Consider the following 20,201-nt stretch of genomic DNA (forward strand, 5'->3'; position numbering starts at 1 on the left):
CCACTGATCCTAGTTTCCAAAACCCTCTCCCATCCAGTTGAAGACCCTTCACCTGCACCTTCCCCAGCCAGCAAAAGAAGCATTTCATCCTTATCCACCCAAGCCTTCCCTACAGCTGCAGAGGATCTGGCTTTCTCCCAGTCTTTGGTGGCTGACAATGGTATGACAAGAGGACTGATGGAATAAAATGGCTGGTCTGAGGAGCAATTACCAACCACAGCAGAATCACCCACTATTAGATTAGGCAATAAAGTAGCCGGACAAACCCTAAAAGATTCCTTAGCAAGTTTCTTCTTTTTATGTGGCAACAAGGTAACAACACTGAGACAGACTGCTGCTCCATAAATGAGCCAAGGAAAAGGATGGGAAGGTGGGTAGTGTACCCCAGAAGAGTCATTATGGATGAAAAAAGGAGAACTAGTGATTCTAAGTTAAGTACACTACTAAAAGTCCCCCAGAAGTATAAAGTTCTTTCCTTTTTTAGTCATACAATAAACTTTTTTTGCTTACAAAAAGTTTACAGAAGCACTGTCAACAAGTGCATTAACATAACTGACACTCCCTTTCTCTGTTTCAACAGCAACTAATACACAATTCTTGCCAAAAAAATAAGCTTTTCACATAAAATTAAATTTTAGAAGAAAGGCTTACCCCAGTGGGAACTTATCTGGCCCATCTTGAAAATCTTAGCTACTAAGTGAAAGAATAACATTGGGGACCACCAAAGAAGCACTCACTTCAGCAGTAAATAAACCTCAAAAGCTTTTTTAATGCTCCACGTGCCTCTCATATGAAATGTCCTGCATGCTCCTGGCAGGTGGCCAAAGCTCTGAGAAGCAGGCCAGTACAGGAGAGGTAAACCCAGACAGCTTAAGCAACTGCAACAGTGATATATTTATGAACATTTTCTGATACCATACAGCTGAAACAATACAACCAGTAAAGGCGGTCACAATCACATCACAGCTAATATATTGTTTCCTCTCTGAAAGCAGTACTTGCTGTATTACTATTTGCCTGATGGCTTAATGGACAATTCCCAGTACTTTGCAATTGTTAGAACTCATGTATCTTTATCCCACTCTAACACATCGAAGTGCTACCTCCCAGCTCAAATCAGCATCTAATTTTTATCACCTGGCCCTCCCCCCAGTGTCTTGGTAGGCAATTCCCAGAACGATATGGGTATTATAATGTCATTTAAATCTTTGTCTCACACACACACACACACACACACACACACACACACACACACACACACACACACACACGCACACGCACACGCACACACACAAAAAACAAATATGCTACTTCCTCATGTGAAATCAGACTCTCATGAGTTATAGTATGGCCTCCTCCGAGGCCTTATCAGGCAATTCCCAGTAAAGTATAAACAATACGGCCAAATAGAAAACTTTTATCCCACTCAAATACAATAATACTGCTTCCCCACCAAATGCAGCAATGGTTCTTTTTACTGTTCACCCAGGAACTGCATTCAAGCATTTTTAAACAAGAACGCTGGGTTTGTGCAGGAAATGGGCAGTAGAGGTGTCAGCCATGAAGGACAGGTGTCAGTTGGAAAAACTAGCTCATTCATTACTGGGTATGGTTCTGGCAAAGCTTCAGTATAAGACACCTGCAAGACAACAGGATCAGCAACAGTCTGTCATAAGAAGAGCATGCCAGTTCTACCAAACACTGAACTGTAATTAGGTCCAATGTATGCAAGTCTAAACCCAGTGCCAATATTGCAAATCCTGCTTTAGCAGTGTACATGCTACCTACCTACAATGAGAGTGAAGTTAAATATATAATAAAATCCACTAAGCCCCTGTTATATGATTTCCATGATCCAAGCTATTCTCTCAGTGTCCTAGAATTCTGAGATGCTAGGGAAAGGAAGGAAAGAACATGCTAACCAACAGATGGGTTTCATTGGTCATGGGCCAAAAAACACCTGCGGAAAGAAAATTACTGCCACTACATGGAACATGTCACCTTCTACTGGTAATTCAATCTTAAGTGACAAGACATTTGTAGTAAGCAGTGGCACTGGTTATACCTTAGCAAATGCTATTATTGCTTAGGTTACAAAGTACAATGCTATAGACTACCTATCTACGGCATATTGCTATGTGGTAAGGCAGACAAGGGATGACAGTTTTCTCATTTCTACCATCTCATCATGACACTTTTAACTTCATGTTAGGGTAAATTTTAATGAATTTTGGAGAAATAATTAGTGCATTCACTATAAAGAAATATTTTTAAACATCTTTATTAAACACAATTTAGACAATGACACAGGTATACATACATCAACAGAAATAAAAACAAACCGCAACATTTTTCATACAGTTTACACACACACAGTTTTGTTTTTAACAATTATTGTTCACTCCAACATTAAATAAATTGCTTAATTCCTGCCTTCCCCTAAAACTCACTCCTCATTCTGGACATTATTCAGAATATATTGTTCTCAAAAATTCCATTTATTTCTATGTAACCTGCTCACTTCCTTTTTTTAAGGAGCTTACCTCCAGTTCTTTTACCTCTTTATAATATTCTGTATTTCAACTGTAATGGGTTTAGATTTTAATACCAAACTAATTAAGGGTATTTTTTAATGGTATAAAAAGAAGTTATGTACTCACCATAACGTTTCATGTTTGTAGTCCATCCCGCCCTTCATTCTTACATATGGGTTCGGAGCCCATCCTCGGCTCTGACTCTGCCTATTACAAAGCTCAAAGTCTCTTAGTTGGCTCGTGGCTAGGTAGGTATCCCATTCTGCACTAGTACAATCCCCAGATCTTGTTTGCTGCTAAACTATAGAAAGACGGAACTAAGGTTATTCAGAAAGAACAACAATAATGAAAGATCTCCACCCTATCAAGGGAATACTATCCTGTATCCAGATCCTTCCAGGATGGGGGTAGGTGGGTGGATTTGTAAGAATGAAGGTAGATATGGACTACAAAAAATGGAACATTATGGTGAGTACATAACTTCTTTATGTTCTGTTGTCCTATTACACCTTTATTCTTACATATGGGACAGCGTCCCTAGCACCTTATTCTTGGGTGACTCATGGAAATTATACTCCTGAGTACTGTGGAACCAAAGGAGGCTCTACCCCTAGAGGTAAGGTCCAATTTGCAATGAGTAATAAAGGTATGAGGGGTAGCCCAGGTTGCTGCTGCATAAATATTGTCAACTGGAACACTGGGTTGGAAGGCAGCAGATGTAGACTGAGATTGGGTAGAATGAGCCTTAATTCTGAACGGTAGAGTTTTTCCATTGGAGGAGTAAATAAAGAAAATACAGCTCGAAATCCAATTCGATAGGGTCACTTTAGAGACTGGCAGACCTAGTCTAGAATCAGAGAAGGATATGAACAATTGATATGACTTTGAGTTCCTTAGTCCTGTGAAGGTAGAACCGTAACTGCCTGTGAACATCCAACTGATGAAATTTGTATTCTGCTGCGTTAGAATGGTTAGGGAATAACACTGGTAACTCTATAGTTTGGTTCAGGTTATTTTGAGAGCAAACTTTAGGGATAAAGGAAGGATTCGTACAAAGAGAAACTTTGTCTTTGTGGAAAATCAGATAAGGAGGCTTTATAGACCATGCTTGTAACTCTGATACTCGTCTAGCTGATGTGATGGCTACTAGAAACAAAGTCTTCCAAGACAGAAATTTCAGAGGACATGAATGGGCAGGCTCAAAGGGTGGTGAAGTTAGCTTGGACAAGACAAAGTTCAGATCCCAGGAAGCTACCGGTTCCTGAAAGGGAGGTCTCAGCAAAGTAGCACCTTTAAGGAAGGTTTTACACAATCTGTGTGACATCAGGTTAGACTCATGTGAAAATTAGATATCGCTGCCAATTGGACCCTAATTGTGGCAGCAGCAGATCCCTGATGGAAAAGTTCAGACAAAAATTCTAAAACCATTGTAATGGATGCAGTGCAGGAATCTACATTCCTTTCTTCAGCCCAGATAGAAAACTTTCTCCATTTGCTGGAGTATAACCTCCTGGTGGAAGGTTTATGAGAAAACGTGAGGATGTGGGTCACAGCAGGTGAAAAATTATGAAGCCTGACTAGGGATGGAATTGGAGCAGCCATGCTGCCAAGTTGAGAGTGTGGAGGCTGGGGTGAAGGGAGCTTGACATGTGTGTCAAGAGGTCTGGCACTGGGTCCAGAGTCCATGGATCATCTAGTTGATGAGACCCGAGAAAGAGGAACCAAATCTGATGAGGCCAGTAAGGAGTGATGAGAATCATTTTGCTTCCTAACAGCTTTGCTTTCTGAATCACCTTGGATATGAGAGGAAAAGGAGGGAAAGCATAAAGGAGCTCCAGGGGCCAATCGTGAACAAGTGCGTCTCCCGGTGACTCCCCCAGAGGGGGGATAAGGGAAAAGTAGCTGCTGCATTTGTAGTTGATCGGACTGGCGAAGAGATCATAGCAAGGCCATCCCCATTTGCGGAAGATCTGTTCCACTACTTCCTGATTCAGAGACCACTCGTGAGGCATTAAGATTGCCCGGCTGAGTTTGTCGGCTATGACACTGGTTGTCCCTGGGATGTGCATTGCCACCAGAACGTGCTGGGAAGATATCGCCCACTTTCAAACACGAATTGCCTCTCGACAAAGGGGGTAAGATCTGGTTCCACCTCGTTTGTTGAGATACCATACCACTGACATTGTCTGATTAGATTGCTATCGTGCCTAGAGGGAGAGAGTTGTGAAGTGCTTGCAATGCCAGAAGTACTGCCCTCATCTCTAGGACATTGATATACAGGTGAGCCTCATGATCTTGCCATGTGCCTTGGATAGTCCTGCCTAGATAATGCCCCCCCCCTATCTGGGAGGCATCCGTGGTCACAGTAGCAACGGGTTGGCGAGGAAGGAATGGTGTGCCTACTGTGAGCTGGTCGGGTTGAATCCACCAACGAAGATCCTTCTTGCAAGCCTCTGTTATGAAGATGTGGTGAGACTGAGGCAGTTGTTGAAAAGACCACTGGGACGATGAAAGCCACTGAAGAATTTGCATGTGTAATCTGGTGAGAGGGACTAACATTATGGCGGATGCCATGGTCCCCAAAAGTTTTAGCACCATCTTTGCCTTGACTTTCTGAACAGGAAGTATTCAGAGGATTTGCTGTCTGAGGTTCTGCGCTCTTTCTGCAGGAAGACGGGCTAACATGGCGACTGTGTCTATTTCTGCACCTATAAAAGTCACAAATTGAGAGGGCGATAAGGCAGACTTTTCCCAATTTATTGTAATCCCCAACTGGGAACAAAGCTGGATAGTGGAATCTCTGGTTTGTAGGAGTAGATGCCTGGTGGAGGTGGTCAGGAGCCAGCCATCCAGGTACGGAAACACTTGGAATCCTAGACGTCTCAGGTGAGCTGTCACTACCACCATACATTTGGTGAACACCCTGGGGGCAGTGGTGAGACCAAAGGGCAGAGCATGAAATTAGTAATGACTGGCTCCCAGCCAGAAGCGTAGATGACTCCTCGATGCTCTGTCCATTTTTATATGGTAGCATGCATCTTGGAGGTCTATGGAGCACATCCAATTGTCTTTCCCTGAGAGACTGAGTGCAGTGTCACCATCCGGAACTTGGCCTTCTTTACGGATTTGTTTAGCTTGCTGAGGTCTAATATGGACTTCCAGTCCCCTGTACGTTTTGGCACTAAAAAGAATCTGGAGTAAGTTCCGGATCCTATCTGTTCTGCGGGGACAGTTTGGATGACTTTGTTTGCAAGCAACTTTTTCACTTCTACAGTTGCTTGAGCCCTGTGATTGGGTGGAACATCCGAGATCTTCTTGGGAGCATGGGGTGGAAGAGAAAAGGGTATGGAGTAACCTCTGGTGATAATTTTTTGTACCCATTTATCTTGGGTGATGTTTAGCCAGGTTTCTGGATACAAAGATATGCGACCCCCGACTGGCTCCAGAGAAGCACAGCTGGGCCCCACATCAGGAGCGCTGACAGGGACGGCCTCAAAACGAATCGCTGCTTCCCTGGTTTTGCGAGCTGCCCCTGCCTCTAGGGCGACGTCTACAATTTGCTCCTCCTCCTCTGCCTCTGAAGGAGTCACCCTGTGCATCCTGGAAAAACCTCTGGAACTTCTTGAACCACATCTTACCACCTCTCTGACCCTTAGGATATGGTCTAGAGGGGACGGTAAAACATACTCCCATGGCAGAGTGTGTTTTCCCTTCTTGCTCGCACCTGGTGAGTGTATCTTTTACCTTAGGTCCAAACAATGAAGAACTGTCAAAGGGGGCATTGGTAAAGGTAGACTTGAATGTCTCCACAAAATTACATAAGTGCATCCATTAGTGTCTCCTAAGGGAAACTCCTGAACCCGCTACCCTGCTCGCTCCATCAGCTGCATAAGAAAGCCTCATGGAGGAGATAACGATGGAATTTACGGTGGACAACTGAGCAGACACCTTCTCAGGGACTCCTTCAGTAGATGTACCTTGTAGAGTATCACCAAACTCCTTAAGGAGATCTCTTTGAAGCCTCGTAAAATGTGTTAGATAGTTCAGTGATCTGAGTGCAAATGCCGCTGCAGAAAAGATGCTCTTCCCGTATCTGTCCATCGTTCGAGACTCCTTATTCGGCGGATGGACAGATGAAGTCTCTGCTAGCTCCTTCTTAGTGGCTGCTGCCACTACCATGGCATCTATAGGCACACCGTTGGATAAGAATTCTCTCTTTGAGGGCACACAGAAATTTATTGGGTCTGCTGGGAACTGGCTCCAAGGCATCAGGAGTCTCCCACACCCTCCGACTAACAAGGTCTAAAAGTTCATTAAAAGGTGGAGACACCCAAGAGGCTGAAGTTCAAGACCCGAAAGCCTTCAGGTACACTGACTCCTCATCAGAAGGGGTAACAGTGGGCCAGCTGCCTCTCTGCTTAAGGATCTCTAAGATGTCTACAAAAGAGACATCATCAGAGGATGACTTGGAGGACGCTTCTGACTCCTCAAGGCCAGTGTCAGAGGTAACAGACTCATCCTGGGAATTGACATGCTTCCTCTTGCACGTCTTCTTCCAAGGGGGCTCCTCAGAAGGATATTCTCGGGAGGTCTTGAAAGACTGGGGGCCACCAACCGGGGGCTCCTAAGGCTGCGGGTCTCTGCTGTCAACAGAGAGAGAGTAGGTGCTGAGACAGAGGTCGGTGCCTGAGGGGGAAGAGTGTTGGTACCCTTGTGTGAAGCTGATGAGTGAGACAGCACACTCCTCATCATCTCGAAGGCAGATCTCTCTGGCTCCAAAGACCGCCTCGGCTCTGAGGAAACAGAGGAAATCATCAGCTCCGAGATGGATGTAGCGTCTGAGCTCACCCTAGCCGACACACCGAGAGGGAGACTCGGAACCGAGGAGGTTCGGGTCCAAGTGTCCCTGTTGGGGCCAACCAGTGAGCTTCGCCTCCTAGACACCACAGATGGTACCAAAGGTGTCAGAGCAGAAATCGTCTCTGAGACAGCCTCGAGGGGAGCTGGAACCAAGGGTTCCACAACAAGTGGTACAGAACACTCCGGCTCCAAAGGCCTGACATGGCTTGGAGGAGGAACCACAATTGGGGGGGGGGTGGACTCAGGTGGGTCCGGAACAGACTGGGTCAGAGCCTACAACATTTTTGGTAAGGCAGATGGCTTCAGGAGTCTAAGCACTACTCTCACCACATCTTCATCTGACAGGCTCCTGGAGGATCTGGATGACGGTGTAGGCGATCTGGATCTCTGCAGAAATGGAGATCTTAAGGTTGAGGAGACCAGCAAGGGATCTCTGGAACGGCTCTGATGCAGTCTCTCAGTAGTCGGCTACGAGATGCTTGGGGCCGAAACTGAAGTGCCAATATCTACAACCTTGATCAGCTCCAAGGACAGTGCAGCCGAGGAGGTAGAAGTCTTATCCAGTTTAGAAAGTTTTTGAGGAGGTTATGATGCACTAGACAGTGCCGGAGAATGCCTCTTGGCCGCCTTAACTTTCTCTTTCTTTGAAGAACGTGATTTTGAGGAGGAAGAAGAACTGGCTAAGTCTTCCTCGAAGGAAGGCTTGAGGAGACCTTACAAAATTAAGTTGTTCTTCCACTCCTGGAGAACTCTGGAGCTGAAGGAATGGCAGAATAAACAAGTTTCCCGCAAATGAATGGCTCTGAGACAATAAACACAATTACTATGGCCATCCGTAATTGACATCTTCTGGGAGCACTTAATACATTTTTTGAAATACGAAGGTTTGTGGTCTTTAGACTCTTTAGACATAATAACTAGCTAAGCAGGAACACACAAGCACAACGAGGACTAGGTCCTCTAACTTAAACGGGCCTAGCCCTGAGGAAAAGAGGAAATAAGCAGAGAACTAGGTCCTCTAACTTAAACGGACCTAGGTAGATAGGCTAAGTCATAGAAAAAAGGTCAGAAAATATCAAAAGACACTGCACACAAGCTAAATCTCTAAATATCTAAATTTCTAACTTTGTAATAATCAAGAAAACACTGCACACAATAGAATAGCAAATATAAGTGCAAATCCGCAATGTTAATTAGAAAACTAAAACACACGATACCAAAAACAGAGAACAAGGGCTAATGGCCAAACAGTTCTCAACAACTAACTAATTTAAAAGTCAAAAAACACACCAGCAGGTCTGAAAATACTCCTAACACTGCTAAACTCTATCTGGAACAAGATACTATAGGTAAACAGTCTTCTTCTTTCGGCTGCTCCCATTAGGGGTTGCCAAAGCAGATCAACTGTTTCCATTTCTTCCTGTCCTCGGCATCTTGCTCTGTCACACCAGCCACCTGCATGTCCTCTCTTACCACAGCCATAAACCTTATCTTAGGCCTTCCTCTTTTCCTGTTACCTGGCAGCTTCCTCCTTAGCATCTTTTTCCCAATATACTCTGCATCCCTCCTCAGCACATATCCAAACCAACATAATCTTGCCTCTCTGGCTTTGTCTCCAAACCTTCCAACCTGGGCTGACCCTCTAATATACTTATTCCTAATCCTGTCCATCCTCGTCGCACCCAGTGCATATCTTAACATCTTCAACTCTGCCACGTCAAGCTCTGACTCCTGCTTTTTTGTCAATGCCACCGTCTCCAACCCATATAACATAGCTGGTCTCACTACCTTCTTGTAGACCTTCCCTTTCACTCTTACTGGTACTCGTCTGTCACAAATCACTCCTGACACACTTCTCCACCCACTCCATTCTGCCTGTAATCTCTTCTTCACCTCTCTTCCACACTCACCATTACTCTGAACTGTTGATCCCAACTATTTAAACTCATCCACCTTCGTCGCCTCTACTACCTGCATCTTCACCATTCTTCTATCCTCCCTCTCATTCACACACACATATTCTGTCTTAGTCCTGCTCACCTTCATTCCTCTTCTCTCTAGAGCATATCTCCACTTCTCCAGGGTCTCCTCCATCTGTTCCCTACTCCCACTACAGATCACAATGTCATCTGCAAACATCATAGTCCACGGGGACTCCTGTCTGATCTCGTCTGTCAACCTGTCCATCACCATTGCAAATAAGAAAGGGCTCAGAGCTGATCCTTGATGCAATCCCACCTCCACGTTAAACGCATCCATCACTCCCACCGCAGACCACACCACTGTCACACTACCCTCGTGCATATCCTGTACCACTCTTACATACTTCTCTGACACTCCAGACTTCCTCATACAATACCACAACTCCTCTCTAGGCACCCTGTCATATGCTTTCTCTAAGTCTACAAAGCCACAATGCAACTCCTTCTGACCTTCTCTGTACTTCTGCATCAACACTCAGAGCAAACATCGCATCTGTAGTGCTCTTTCCTGGCATGAAACCATACTGCTGATCACTAATCATCACCTCCCTTCTTAACCTAGCTTCCACTATTCTTTCCCATAACTTCATGCTGTATATAGGTAAACAGTAATGTGATAATAATTTTAAACTTAGCCATGGCCAAGCAAGAAGCTGAACTCGTAGATGCGGCAAACGAGATCTGGGGATTGTTCTGGTGCACTATGGGATACCTACCTAGCCATGAGCCAACTAAGAGACTTTGAGCTTTGTAATAGGCTGAGTCGGAACCGAGGATCGGCTCTGAACCCATAAGTAAGAATGAAGGCGAGATAGGACTACAGAACATCCACAGTTTCTTCACAATTTTAAAACCAAAAAAATGGAGGTGGGGCCATTTTATCTCAGCGACTGATTTGGTTGCAGTTAAAGGATTAATTCAGAATGCAGTAGCTGGAAAGCAATGGGGCTTGGAGCACAATAAAAATGAAAAAATGTAGTCTGCTGCTAATATGCTATGGATATTTTCTCTACTAATGTAGCACTTTATCTACCACATAAGAAGAATATGACATGTGTGTGTGCATGTATGTTTGTATATATGTACACACACACACACACACACACACACACACACACACACACACACACACACACACACACACACACAAGGGAGGACAGCCAAAGAAAATAAGTTGCTCATTTTCACTAGGAAAAAAAACTCTGAATATAATTAAAAAGCAAAATAAATACCAACTGAGAAGATAATCGACAAACCAAATGTATGGGAATGCTAAACAAAGATACAAATGAGCATTAATCTTTTGCCAAGAGTTTTATCCTGTTCTGGGTCAAAAGTGAACAGCCTATCCCAGGAAACAATGGAAGTATAACAAAAAATCATGGACAAGATGCTAAGCAATAAAGATTTCAAACCTTTATCTTCAGCTTGTATGACAATTACCATGACATAACTGAATAAAAATGTTTACAGTTAAGCTTAATTCTAAAATAAAATGATGTGCTGTGCGTTTGTCCTGAAGAAAATCTTGAGTACCACGTATTTCTGGTGCAGAAAACAAAACACACACCTTATTAGAGTTAATTTAAGTATTACGTTTGTCTGGCTAGTACAATGTCTTCCCTAAACAGCAGAAAGATGTTATCTCCAGAGAAACTAAGTTCCTTCTCTGGGTGCCAAAGATGAAGAAAATTAGACTACTGTATCTGGCAAACTTTAATAAGACAAAAAAACACAAGACTATGGCTTTCCCTGCTCTCCAAACACATTATACTTACACTAAATTCAATAAAAAATAAAAGCTATTAATTAATAAGACATAGCCAATAATACATTCGATAGTAAATAGTGTTTCTAACTTCTGAAATATACAACACTTCAAATAAACTCCTAGTAAGTCAAGAGATTCTGTGATGCCAGTTTCAGTTTTGTAATTGAATTACATAAAATTGTACTGTACAACTTCATTATGCAGGACAACAAATTTATCTCCAGAAACTGCTCAGAAAATACAGAAAGTACAGTTGTATACACTTACCATAAATGTAGATGTTCGAGTGCATTCACTGTTGCAGTCATCACCTGTGGGTTATCCCTGCTGTGGTAGCCCTCGGCCAGCCCGAATAACAGAGTCAATGTTTTTTCTGCGTCGGCTGCTGTTGCTTGCTGACTGACGTCAGGTCATCAGTGCTACAAAGCAAGGCAGCCAATGCCATTACATCAGTTTTTCTTGCCCTAACCAGTCAGAAGCTAAAGTAAATATGGTAAAGTGGTCCTGGTGGCTAAAAGCCACCGTGAGAAGCTTATGTCTCCCTAAAAAAAGACGATATAAGGGGGAAGGAGGGAGGGAAACCAGGATTGCAACAGTGAATAAGTGAATACACATGAACATCTAAAGTTATGTTACGTGTTCACAACTGTACTATGTTCTTCGTGTTTCACTGTTGCAGTCATCACCTGTGGGAGGACTCCCAAAGCTGAGGAGAGGGGTGGTAGGATTAGCAAGAGACCTACGCATGGGTCAGCAAGCCGTGCAGAACTACAGAAGCAAACTCTGCCCTAGCCTTAGAAAATAGAGGTAGATGGTAATGCTTGGTAAAGGTATGGACAGAAGTCCAGGTGGCAGCTTCCAGGATGTCCCTGGTGGGAACTCCTCTGAGGAATGCTGTGGAAGTGGATGCTGCCCTAGTGGAGTGGGTTTGAATAGATTTGGGGGGGGGGGGTTCCCATGTAATATGCAACAGAAATGGATACAGTGTGATATCCATTTGAAAATGGTTTGCTTGGAAATGGGCTTCCCCTCTGCCCCTGGAGAAAAGCTGACAACTAGTTGATCTGTTTTCCTGAAGGGTTTAGTATGATCCAGATAGTATCTGAGCTGTCTGTGCACGTCCAGTGAGTGCAACATTTTATTTTTCCCCCTTGTTTTGAGGGTTAGGAAAGAAGGTGGGTAGATGTATGGACTGGTTGAGAGTTACATTAGATATCACCTTGGGCATAAAGGAGGGATTAGTGCTCAGGGAGACCCTGCATGGAAAATGATGAAGGGCTCAATGGCCATCAGTGCCTGAAGTTCTGAAACTCTTCTGTCGGAGGTAATAGCTAGGAGAAAAGCAGTCTTCCAGGAGAGGTAGCAGCAGGTTCGAAGGGTGGTAAAGTAAGTTTTTCCAAAACATAATTCAGGTCCCAGGCTGGCGTGGGTGGCCTTCTGAGAGGTCTGATAGTGGAAGCCCCTCTGAGGAATTGTTTAATCAAAGGATGGGAGAGCAGGGGCTGATCTGTATCAAAATGAGCTGAAATGGCTGAGGCGTGTATTTTAATAGAAGAGAAGGAGAAGGCCACTATTAAGTAGCTCCACTTGGTAGTCCAGGATAAGAGGGATGGAAGGTTGTGAGGTATTGCCCCCTCTGGACTGGCTCCAGGAGCAGAATCTTTTCCATCTTCCTGCGTAAGATTTTCTGGTGCTGGGCCTTCTGGCCTCTGTGATAATGTCTAGGACCTGTTTGCTTAACAGGGGTCCCTTGTTTGCCTTTAGAGCATTAGCCAAGCTGATAGTTTGAGGTTCTTCAATTCTGGGTGCAGCATCCCCCCCCCCTCACCTGAGTCAAGAGGTCTGAGATCAGGGGAAGCTGCCTGGGAGGCTGAAATGTCAGGCTGCGCAGTAAGGGGTACCAATGTTGTCTGGGCCAATCTGGAGCAATGAGGATGGCCTTTGGTCTCTCCTTCCTTATTTTGATCAGTACCTTGGGAATAAGAGGCAGAGGACGGAATGCGTACACAAAGAGGGAGTTCCAATGGAAGGTCAAGGCATCCACCTTCCACGATAAGTGGTGATACTCCCTGGTACAGAATTTCTTCAGCTGATGGTTGAGATGCAAAGCAAAGAGATCCACCTCCGGAGTCCCCCACTCCTGAGTGATTTGTAAAAAGATTTTTCTGTGGGCTGCCATTCATGGGGGTCCAGTAAGTTTCTGCTTAAGTGGTCTGCCAGGGTGTTGTTGATCCCTGGTAGGTATTGGGCTATTAGGTGTAATCTCATGGAAGAGGCTGTCAGCCAGAGGTTCATGACTAGCCTGCACAGAGGGCAAGATTGGGTCCATTCCTGTTTGTTTATGTACCACATTACTGTGGTGTTGTCTGTTTTGATAAGGAGAATCCCAGGCTTGAGATGGGGTTTGAAGGATGTCAGAGCCTTTTGTACTGCCATCATTTCCTTCTGGTTGATGTGTAAGGGAAGGTGCTGGGCATCCCAAAGACCTTGGGTGCACCTGCCTTCTAGGTGTGCGCCCCAAGCAATGTCTGAGGCGTCGGTGGTAATGGTCTGCTCGGTTGGGCAGAGGGTGAAGGAAAGACCCTTGTTCTTGGCACAAGCCCCTGCCCACCAGAGAAACTCGGCCCTGATACAGGGGATCAGAGGGAGAGAGAGGTCTCTAGAGGTTAAGAGTGCTAACACCAAAGGTTCTTTAGACACCACCGAGGTTTTCTCATGTGAAGCCTAGCTAGAGGAATTAGAGGGATGCAAGATGCCATGTACTCCAAGGCTTGCAGGAACTTCCTCGCAGTGAGGTGACTTCTGGAAGACAGTTGGGTGAAGTAGAGATGCAGGAAGCTCTGCTTTTCTGGGGACAAGAAGACTATTTGGGATGCTGTGTCCAGCAGTGCTCCCAAGAAAACGATCTTCCAGGAGGGCATTTGCTTTGATTTCTTCTCATTGATGGTGTACCCTAAGGAGGTTAGGAGGGTTTTGATGGAGAAGGTCCTTGACTAGCTTTTCTTTGCACTCTGCCTGAATGAGACAGTCGTCCAGTTAAGGATAAATCTGTACATTTTTCTGTCTACAAAAGGCTATGTCCATGGATAAGCATTTGGTGAATACCCTGGGAAGAGTAGATAAGCCAAAGGGTAGGGCAGAGATCTGAAAGAGCCTGGTCTGAAGCAAAGGAATTTCCTGCAAGATTCCCTTATGGGGATGTGGAGGTAGGCATCTTTTAGATCTAGGGTAACTAACCAGTTATTTTTTGTCAGCATAGGCAGCAGCTGCTGCAAAGTTAGCATTTCGAATTTGGGGACCACCAGGGAGGATTTCAGAATGGATAGCTCCAGAATGGGCGGCCAAGTGCCCTCTTTTCTGGGAACAAGGAATAGTCTGGAATAAAAGCCTTTGCCTGTTTGATTTAAGGGGACAGGTTCTACTGCCCCTTGGGATATGAGAGTTTGGACTTGTTTCAATGCCTCTGCTCACCGATTTGGAGGTAAGTCTGGGTACCCTCTTGGAAATGGGAGTTTATGGAAGGAGAATTTATATCCCTGAAAAATGATCTTCAAGACCCATTAGTCCTTTGTTACAGAAAGCCAATTTTCTTTGCAGAGGGAGAGCTTTCCTCCTAGTTTTTGGTGAGTGAAAAGGGAGGAGAGGGAGTCATTGAGTGTTTTTGCCATAGAGGGATGGGCTTAGAACTCCCTGCCTTTGGAGCAGAAGTGGTCCACTGTTTGGTTCTCTGCTGTCCCTGGAATAGGAGCCTGGGTGGTCTGTCCCTGGGGGGCTTACCGCATCCCTGTCTGCTAGGTGCAGGAAAGGACCAGTGTTTCAAGGTAAAATTCCTGCTGAACTTTGGAGGATGTACCTGAAAGAAATCTTTTACTGTTTGCATAGATTTTGCTTTGTCCTCCATCTTTTTAAGCACCTCTTCTGCTTTTACTCCAAGCAAGTGGTCCTTATCCAAGGGTGCATCAATTAATTTAGATATGACATGATCAGGGAGAGGTTGTTCCTTCAACCATGCATGTCTCCTAATGACAGATCCTGACACTGCTGCCCTGGCTTGAGGCTTCTAGGGCATCATATCCACAGTGTAATGAGTGTTTGGCCACTTGACAAGTAGAGTACAGAAAATCTGCCCCAACACTTTCGAATTGGCAGTCAGGAAAGGTTGAAATCCTTTACTTTAATAGTTCCAAAGTGTGTTGTTGATATTTTAACATGTGGAATTGACAGTCAAGTGCTCTGATAACAAAGGTTGCAGAGATGTATACTTTTTTACCCCATCTGTCCAGAGCTCTGGAATCCTTGTCAGAAGGTATAGGATTCTTTGCAGAACTAGCCTTAGCTCCTTTTGGCCCCTGTGTAATGAACTCTGGGTCTGCAGTAGGATTTCTGTACAGGTATTTGTGAGAATCCAGTACTCTGTAATACCAGTCAGGTTTACTGGGAGCAGGTGGGATGGCATCAGGAGCTAAGCTGGATTCATGAAGACATCATCCACCACCTCTTAGATAGGGGGGATGGCCAAGGGTCTGTGCTGGGGAAGGTCTAGAAACTCTCTTAGTCTTCTCTTAGACTGAGGGAAGTCCTGGGATTCCCAGTGGAAATGTTCCCTGAGGGTATGAAGGGTTTCCACAAAGGAAAGATCTTCTGGTGAATAGGCAGAAGGAATGGATTTCTCTGCATCTGAATCTTCATAAGCAGCCAGAATTTGTTGTTCCTCTTCAAAATCTGAATAATCAGACTCTTCGGAATCCTGTTCGGTCAGTATTTCAGGAGAAGGATCTATTTTCCTTTTAGAAGTTGTGGCCTGACTACCCCTGATAAGGGAGATAAGATCCTCTGCCATTTTAAGCATTTGAGCTTGGGGTGGTGGAGCAGGAGTAAGATGGTGGCTAGAATTAGATTTCCTAGGAGTGGCCCTGCTTCTAGGCCTAAGAGTATCAATCGGTCTGAGAGAAACGGTAGGTGGATGAGAAGACGTCAGTTTTTGTCTAGACTTGCTAGTGCAAAAACCCTCCTTGGAAGCTGGTGCCTGCTTCGCTGCACCGGACTCAACCGAGGCAAAGACAACCAAAGGCTCCGAAGACTAAGAAGATTTCTGTGGCATACCGGACTCCGAAAGGGTCTCGGTAGAGCCCTGCAAAGGTATTGTATCAGGTATCAAGAGCTGCGAAGTCACCTCACTGAATTCTGGAGAACTGAGGACCTGCTTAGCAGTAGAGTCCTTGGAAGGCTTAGCCTTGTGTTGTCTGTCGCTATCTTTATCATTACGTTTTTTTGGAATGTTTACCGACTGTTGGCTGACTGATGCCATTTTCGGAATGCGAAGATGGAAGACGAAAATACCTGGCTATAATAAGAGCTCTACGACGAATGGTTCTCGTGTTAAAGAGGGCACAGAACCTGCAACGGGGGATGTCGTGGTCTGGGCCTAAACAAATGATGCAGTATGAATGGAAGTCTCGGTGTGGGATTTGCTTTCTACAGGCGAGACAATTGCAAACTTATTCGGACATCGGTTAGTGCATGAAAAAAGGATCCCCTATGGGGTACTTAGCTTTAGACGTTTTTAGCTGCAATTCAAACTCTGGTAGCGACCGACCGGCACACTTGTGAACTGCTTCTGCTATGGGCTCCATGGCAAGAAAGACTTATGTAATGACGTTGGCTGCCTTGCTTTATAGCACTGACAACCTGACATCAGTCAGCAAGCAACAGTAGCCGATGCAGAAAAACATTGATTCTAGTATTCGGGCCGGCCGAGGGCTACCACAGCAGGAATATATCACAGGTGGTGACTGCAACAGTGAAACAGGAAGATCATCATTCTATCTCAAAAAGCTAAACAAGTAAGATGATGCAAGCAATATGGCAAATCTGAATTCTAGCAGCAATGTGAGGATGGGAAGCAATTATGGAGTATGCCAAACTTGTCTCCGCTGCAATGCATCTCATTCAACTGCAAGTCTGAAGGCAGTCAGTACACTGTAGTAGCTGTAAACCCAACCTGACAGTGCAGACAGACACAAATGTTATCAACATGCACTCGTATAACACAATTCATAATACTGTAATACAGATTTACTTACTGCAAGGGATGAGGTCTGTAAACAGGCATTTTTTATCCGTGGGATGACAGAATTTTTCATGGCTGGATAATCTATGAGGTTTGCAAAAGTTGGAATGATGTTTAAACAAAGTTCCTGTAAACAAATAATGTCAGCATTACTCTAAAGCAAATCATACATCACATTTTGAAAAAGAATACAATACGGGAAACATTGTGATAACAACAACACAGCAATACTTTCATCAAAAGATGATATGATCATTATAAGACATTAATACATACATAACTGTGAACAGGAAGACTGAAAACTTCACCCACTGTACAAGACAAGCTTCCCATGTATATACACTGTTCATCATTACTATTCAAGGTATTGTGAATTTCAGCCATACTAGCTCAGGAGAAATGGGTTATCACAATAAGGTAATGTTTCATCCTCCTGTACCAGTACATTTTAACAATGGAAGGCAAGTGAAGTTGGGAAAACAGAAGCTGGGAAAACCACTGCATGACAGGTAAAGTGTAATTGAAACAAAGACAAATTTTAGTCTAGTTTAGCAATAGATGTCTAGTCCAAAAGTACATCTGAAAAATAACAGCTACGTAATATATTACACAATGGTCTGGAAAAGGTATGTGTAGTATAACTGCACACGCGGTTATAGTAAAGTCATGAAATACTAGATCCAATGTATTAACTATTCTATAGTGAATGCAGTCATAAAAGAAGCAAAGACCAGCTTCTATGCTTTGGAATGTTGCATAAAATAATGAATGAAGCATATGCTGGGTATCTGCCCTTTCACTGCAGCTCAGCCAGTGACTGACCGTGAAGGTTTATGTCATCATCTATCAGAAATGTGTTGCTGGCTAGGACAGATGTGGCTGGTCAATAAGTGCAACAAATAAAGGGCTGTCCACTACACTAATGAGCAAACTTCAAAGTTTCCCCTGGAGCAGTAGGTGTCCTTCTGTCTGACCTTCTGCAGTCATTTCAGATGTGAAAGACCCAAGCTCAAACACAAAATACTTTAGTTCATGTCAATGAAGCAGGCAGCAAAGATTTTCTAACTAAAGACTGAAGATTACTCAGTGTGTATGTGACATGACTTAATTCTAATTATAGCCTATAATAAGAAGTTATGTTCTTACCATAACGTTTCATGTTAGTTGCCTTCTTCTCGCCTTCTTTCTTGGTGGATGGGCCTATACTATAGCTCGAGAGCTATTTTTTACCGGCTCGAGGCAGCCCTATAACCCACAATACCATGCGCTAACTCCCCAGAACTCGTTTGGAAGCTAAGACATAGTATAAATATAATATCATAATCCTCATTTGCAAGTACGGGCTTCCTGCTGGTAACACTAAGGATACGGGGAAACCATAACATGTTGTATCTCCAGAAATGGAAGGACTCAGAGACCTCAAGTCTATCCAGGCTAGGGGGCAGGATGGAGGGACGCAAGAAAGAAGGTGAGAAGAAGACAACTAACATGGAACGTTATGGTAAGAACATAACTTCTTAATGTTAAGTTGTCATTCTCACATTCATTCTTGCTGGATGGGACAGCGTCCCTAGCATCTTATTCCTGGGTGGCTCAATGGAACAGACTCCTGAGTACAGTGGAACCAAAGTCAGCTCTATTTCTGGAGGCTATATCAAGTTTGTAATGGGCAATAAAGGTATGTTTGGAAGCCCATGTAGCTGCTGCACATATGGCATCTAGTGGTAACCTTGCTTGAAATGCCGTTGATGTTGATAGTGCCCTGGTTGAATGAGCCTTAGGCCTAGATGGAAGTTGCTTGTGTCTCAACTCATAGACAAAGGTAATAATAGATGTCAACCATCTGGAAAGAGTAACCTTCGATACCGGAAGCCCTTTCTTTCCTGCAGCATAAGAGAAAGAGCTGGTCCGACTTTCTGAGTTGTTTTGTCCTGTCTAGATAAAACCTTAATTGGCGATGAACATCTAATGAATGTAATTTCTGTTCAGCCCTGTTGGCATAGTCTGGGAAGAAGGCAGGCAAGTCAATGGAGTGGTTTAGATTTGCTTCCGAGGACACTTTCGGTAGGAAGGAAGGGTTTGTTCTGAGAGTTACCCTGTCTTAGTGAAAGACCAAATAAGGGGGACGGACAGACAAGGCTTGAAGTTCCGATACTCTTCTGGCAGATGTTATGGCTACTAAAAACAGAGTTTTCCAAGAAAGAAGCTTGAGGGAGCAAGAAGCTGCAGGTTCAAAAGGAGGCAGAATCAATGAGGTTAGAACTAAATTCAAATCCCATTGTGGAGGTGGATCTTTAAATGGAGGTCTAAGCAAAAAGATGCCCTTGAGGAAGGCTTTACAGAGTTTGTGGGACATAATATTTGCTTCCGAGAGCCCAACATGAAAATTAGCAATGGCCGCTAATTGTACCCTGATAGTGGCCGACGATGACCCTGAATGAAAAAGCTCCGCCAGAAAGTCTAGAACCTTATGAATGGGTGCATGGAAAGGATCTAAAGACCTAGTTTGTGCCCAGTGCGAAAAACGCTTCCATTTACTCTCATACGTCTTCCTAGTATTGGACTTATGGGAAGCCAGAATGATATCGCGAACAGGAGGAGAAATAAGGGGAAGCCTGGCTATGGCTGGAAGTGGAGCAACCAAGCTGTGAGGTTGAGGGAATGAAGAGACTGATGCAGCTGCCCGTGATATGGGTCAACAGATCCAGAAGGCGGTCCAGATGCCAAGGCTGTTCCAGTAGGTAACTGTGCAGGAACAGAAACCATACTTGTCGAGGCCAAAATGGGGCAATGAGGATCATTTTGGATCTCAATGCGGTTGCTTTCTGAATTAATTGCGGGATCAATGGTAAGGGAGGAAAGGCATATAGAAGACCCCGGGGCCAATCGTGAACAAGAGTGTCTCTGGGGGATGGTCTGGTGGAGGGAAGAGTGTGAAGAAATCGAGGCACTTGCTGTTTTGAGGAGTTGCAAAAAGATCGCAG

At 44.3% G+C, this 20,201-nt stretch overlaps 1 protein-coding gene across 3 annotated transcripts in view; it reads right to left on the bottom strand.

The window, feature by feature from the left end:
* SCYL2 (SCY1 like pseudokinase 2) overlaps positions 1 to 20,201 on the bottom strand; it is a 1,725,360-nt gene that overhangs the window by 483,223 nt on the left and 1,221,936 nt on the right. For all 3 annotated transcript variants that reach the window (XM_044087896.1, XM_044087898.1, XM_044087897.1), the window contains one exon: positions 17,231 to 17,344. In XM_044087896.1, the coding sequence (XP_043943831.1) occupies positions 17,231 to 17,344 (114 nt within the window). The remainder of the gene's footprint in view (positions 1 to 17,230; positions 17,345 to 20,201) is intronic.

Source organism: Protopterus annectens, chromosome 11.part0 (assembly GCF_019279795.1).
Source record: "Protopterus annectens isolate FY-2018-M chromosome 11.part0, PAN1.0, whole genome shotgun sequence".
Taxonomy (NCBI): Eukaryota; Metazoa; Chordata; order Ceratodontiformes; family Protopteridae; genus Protopterus; species Protopterus annectens.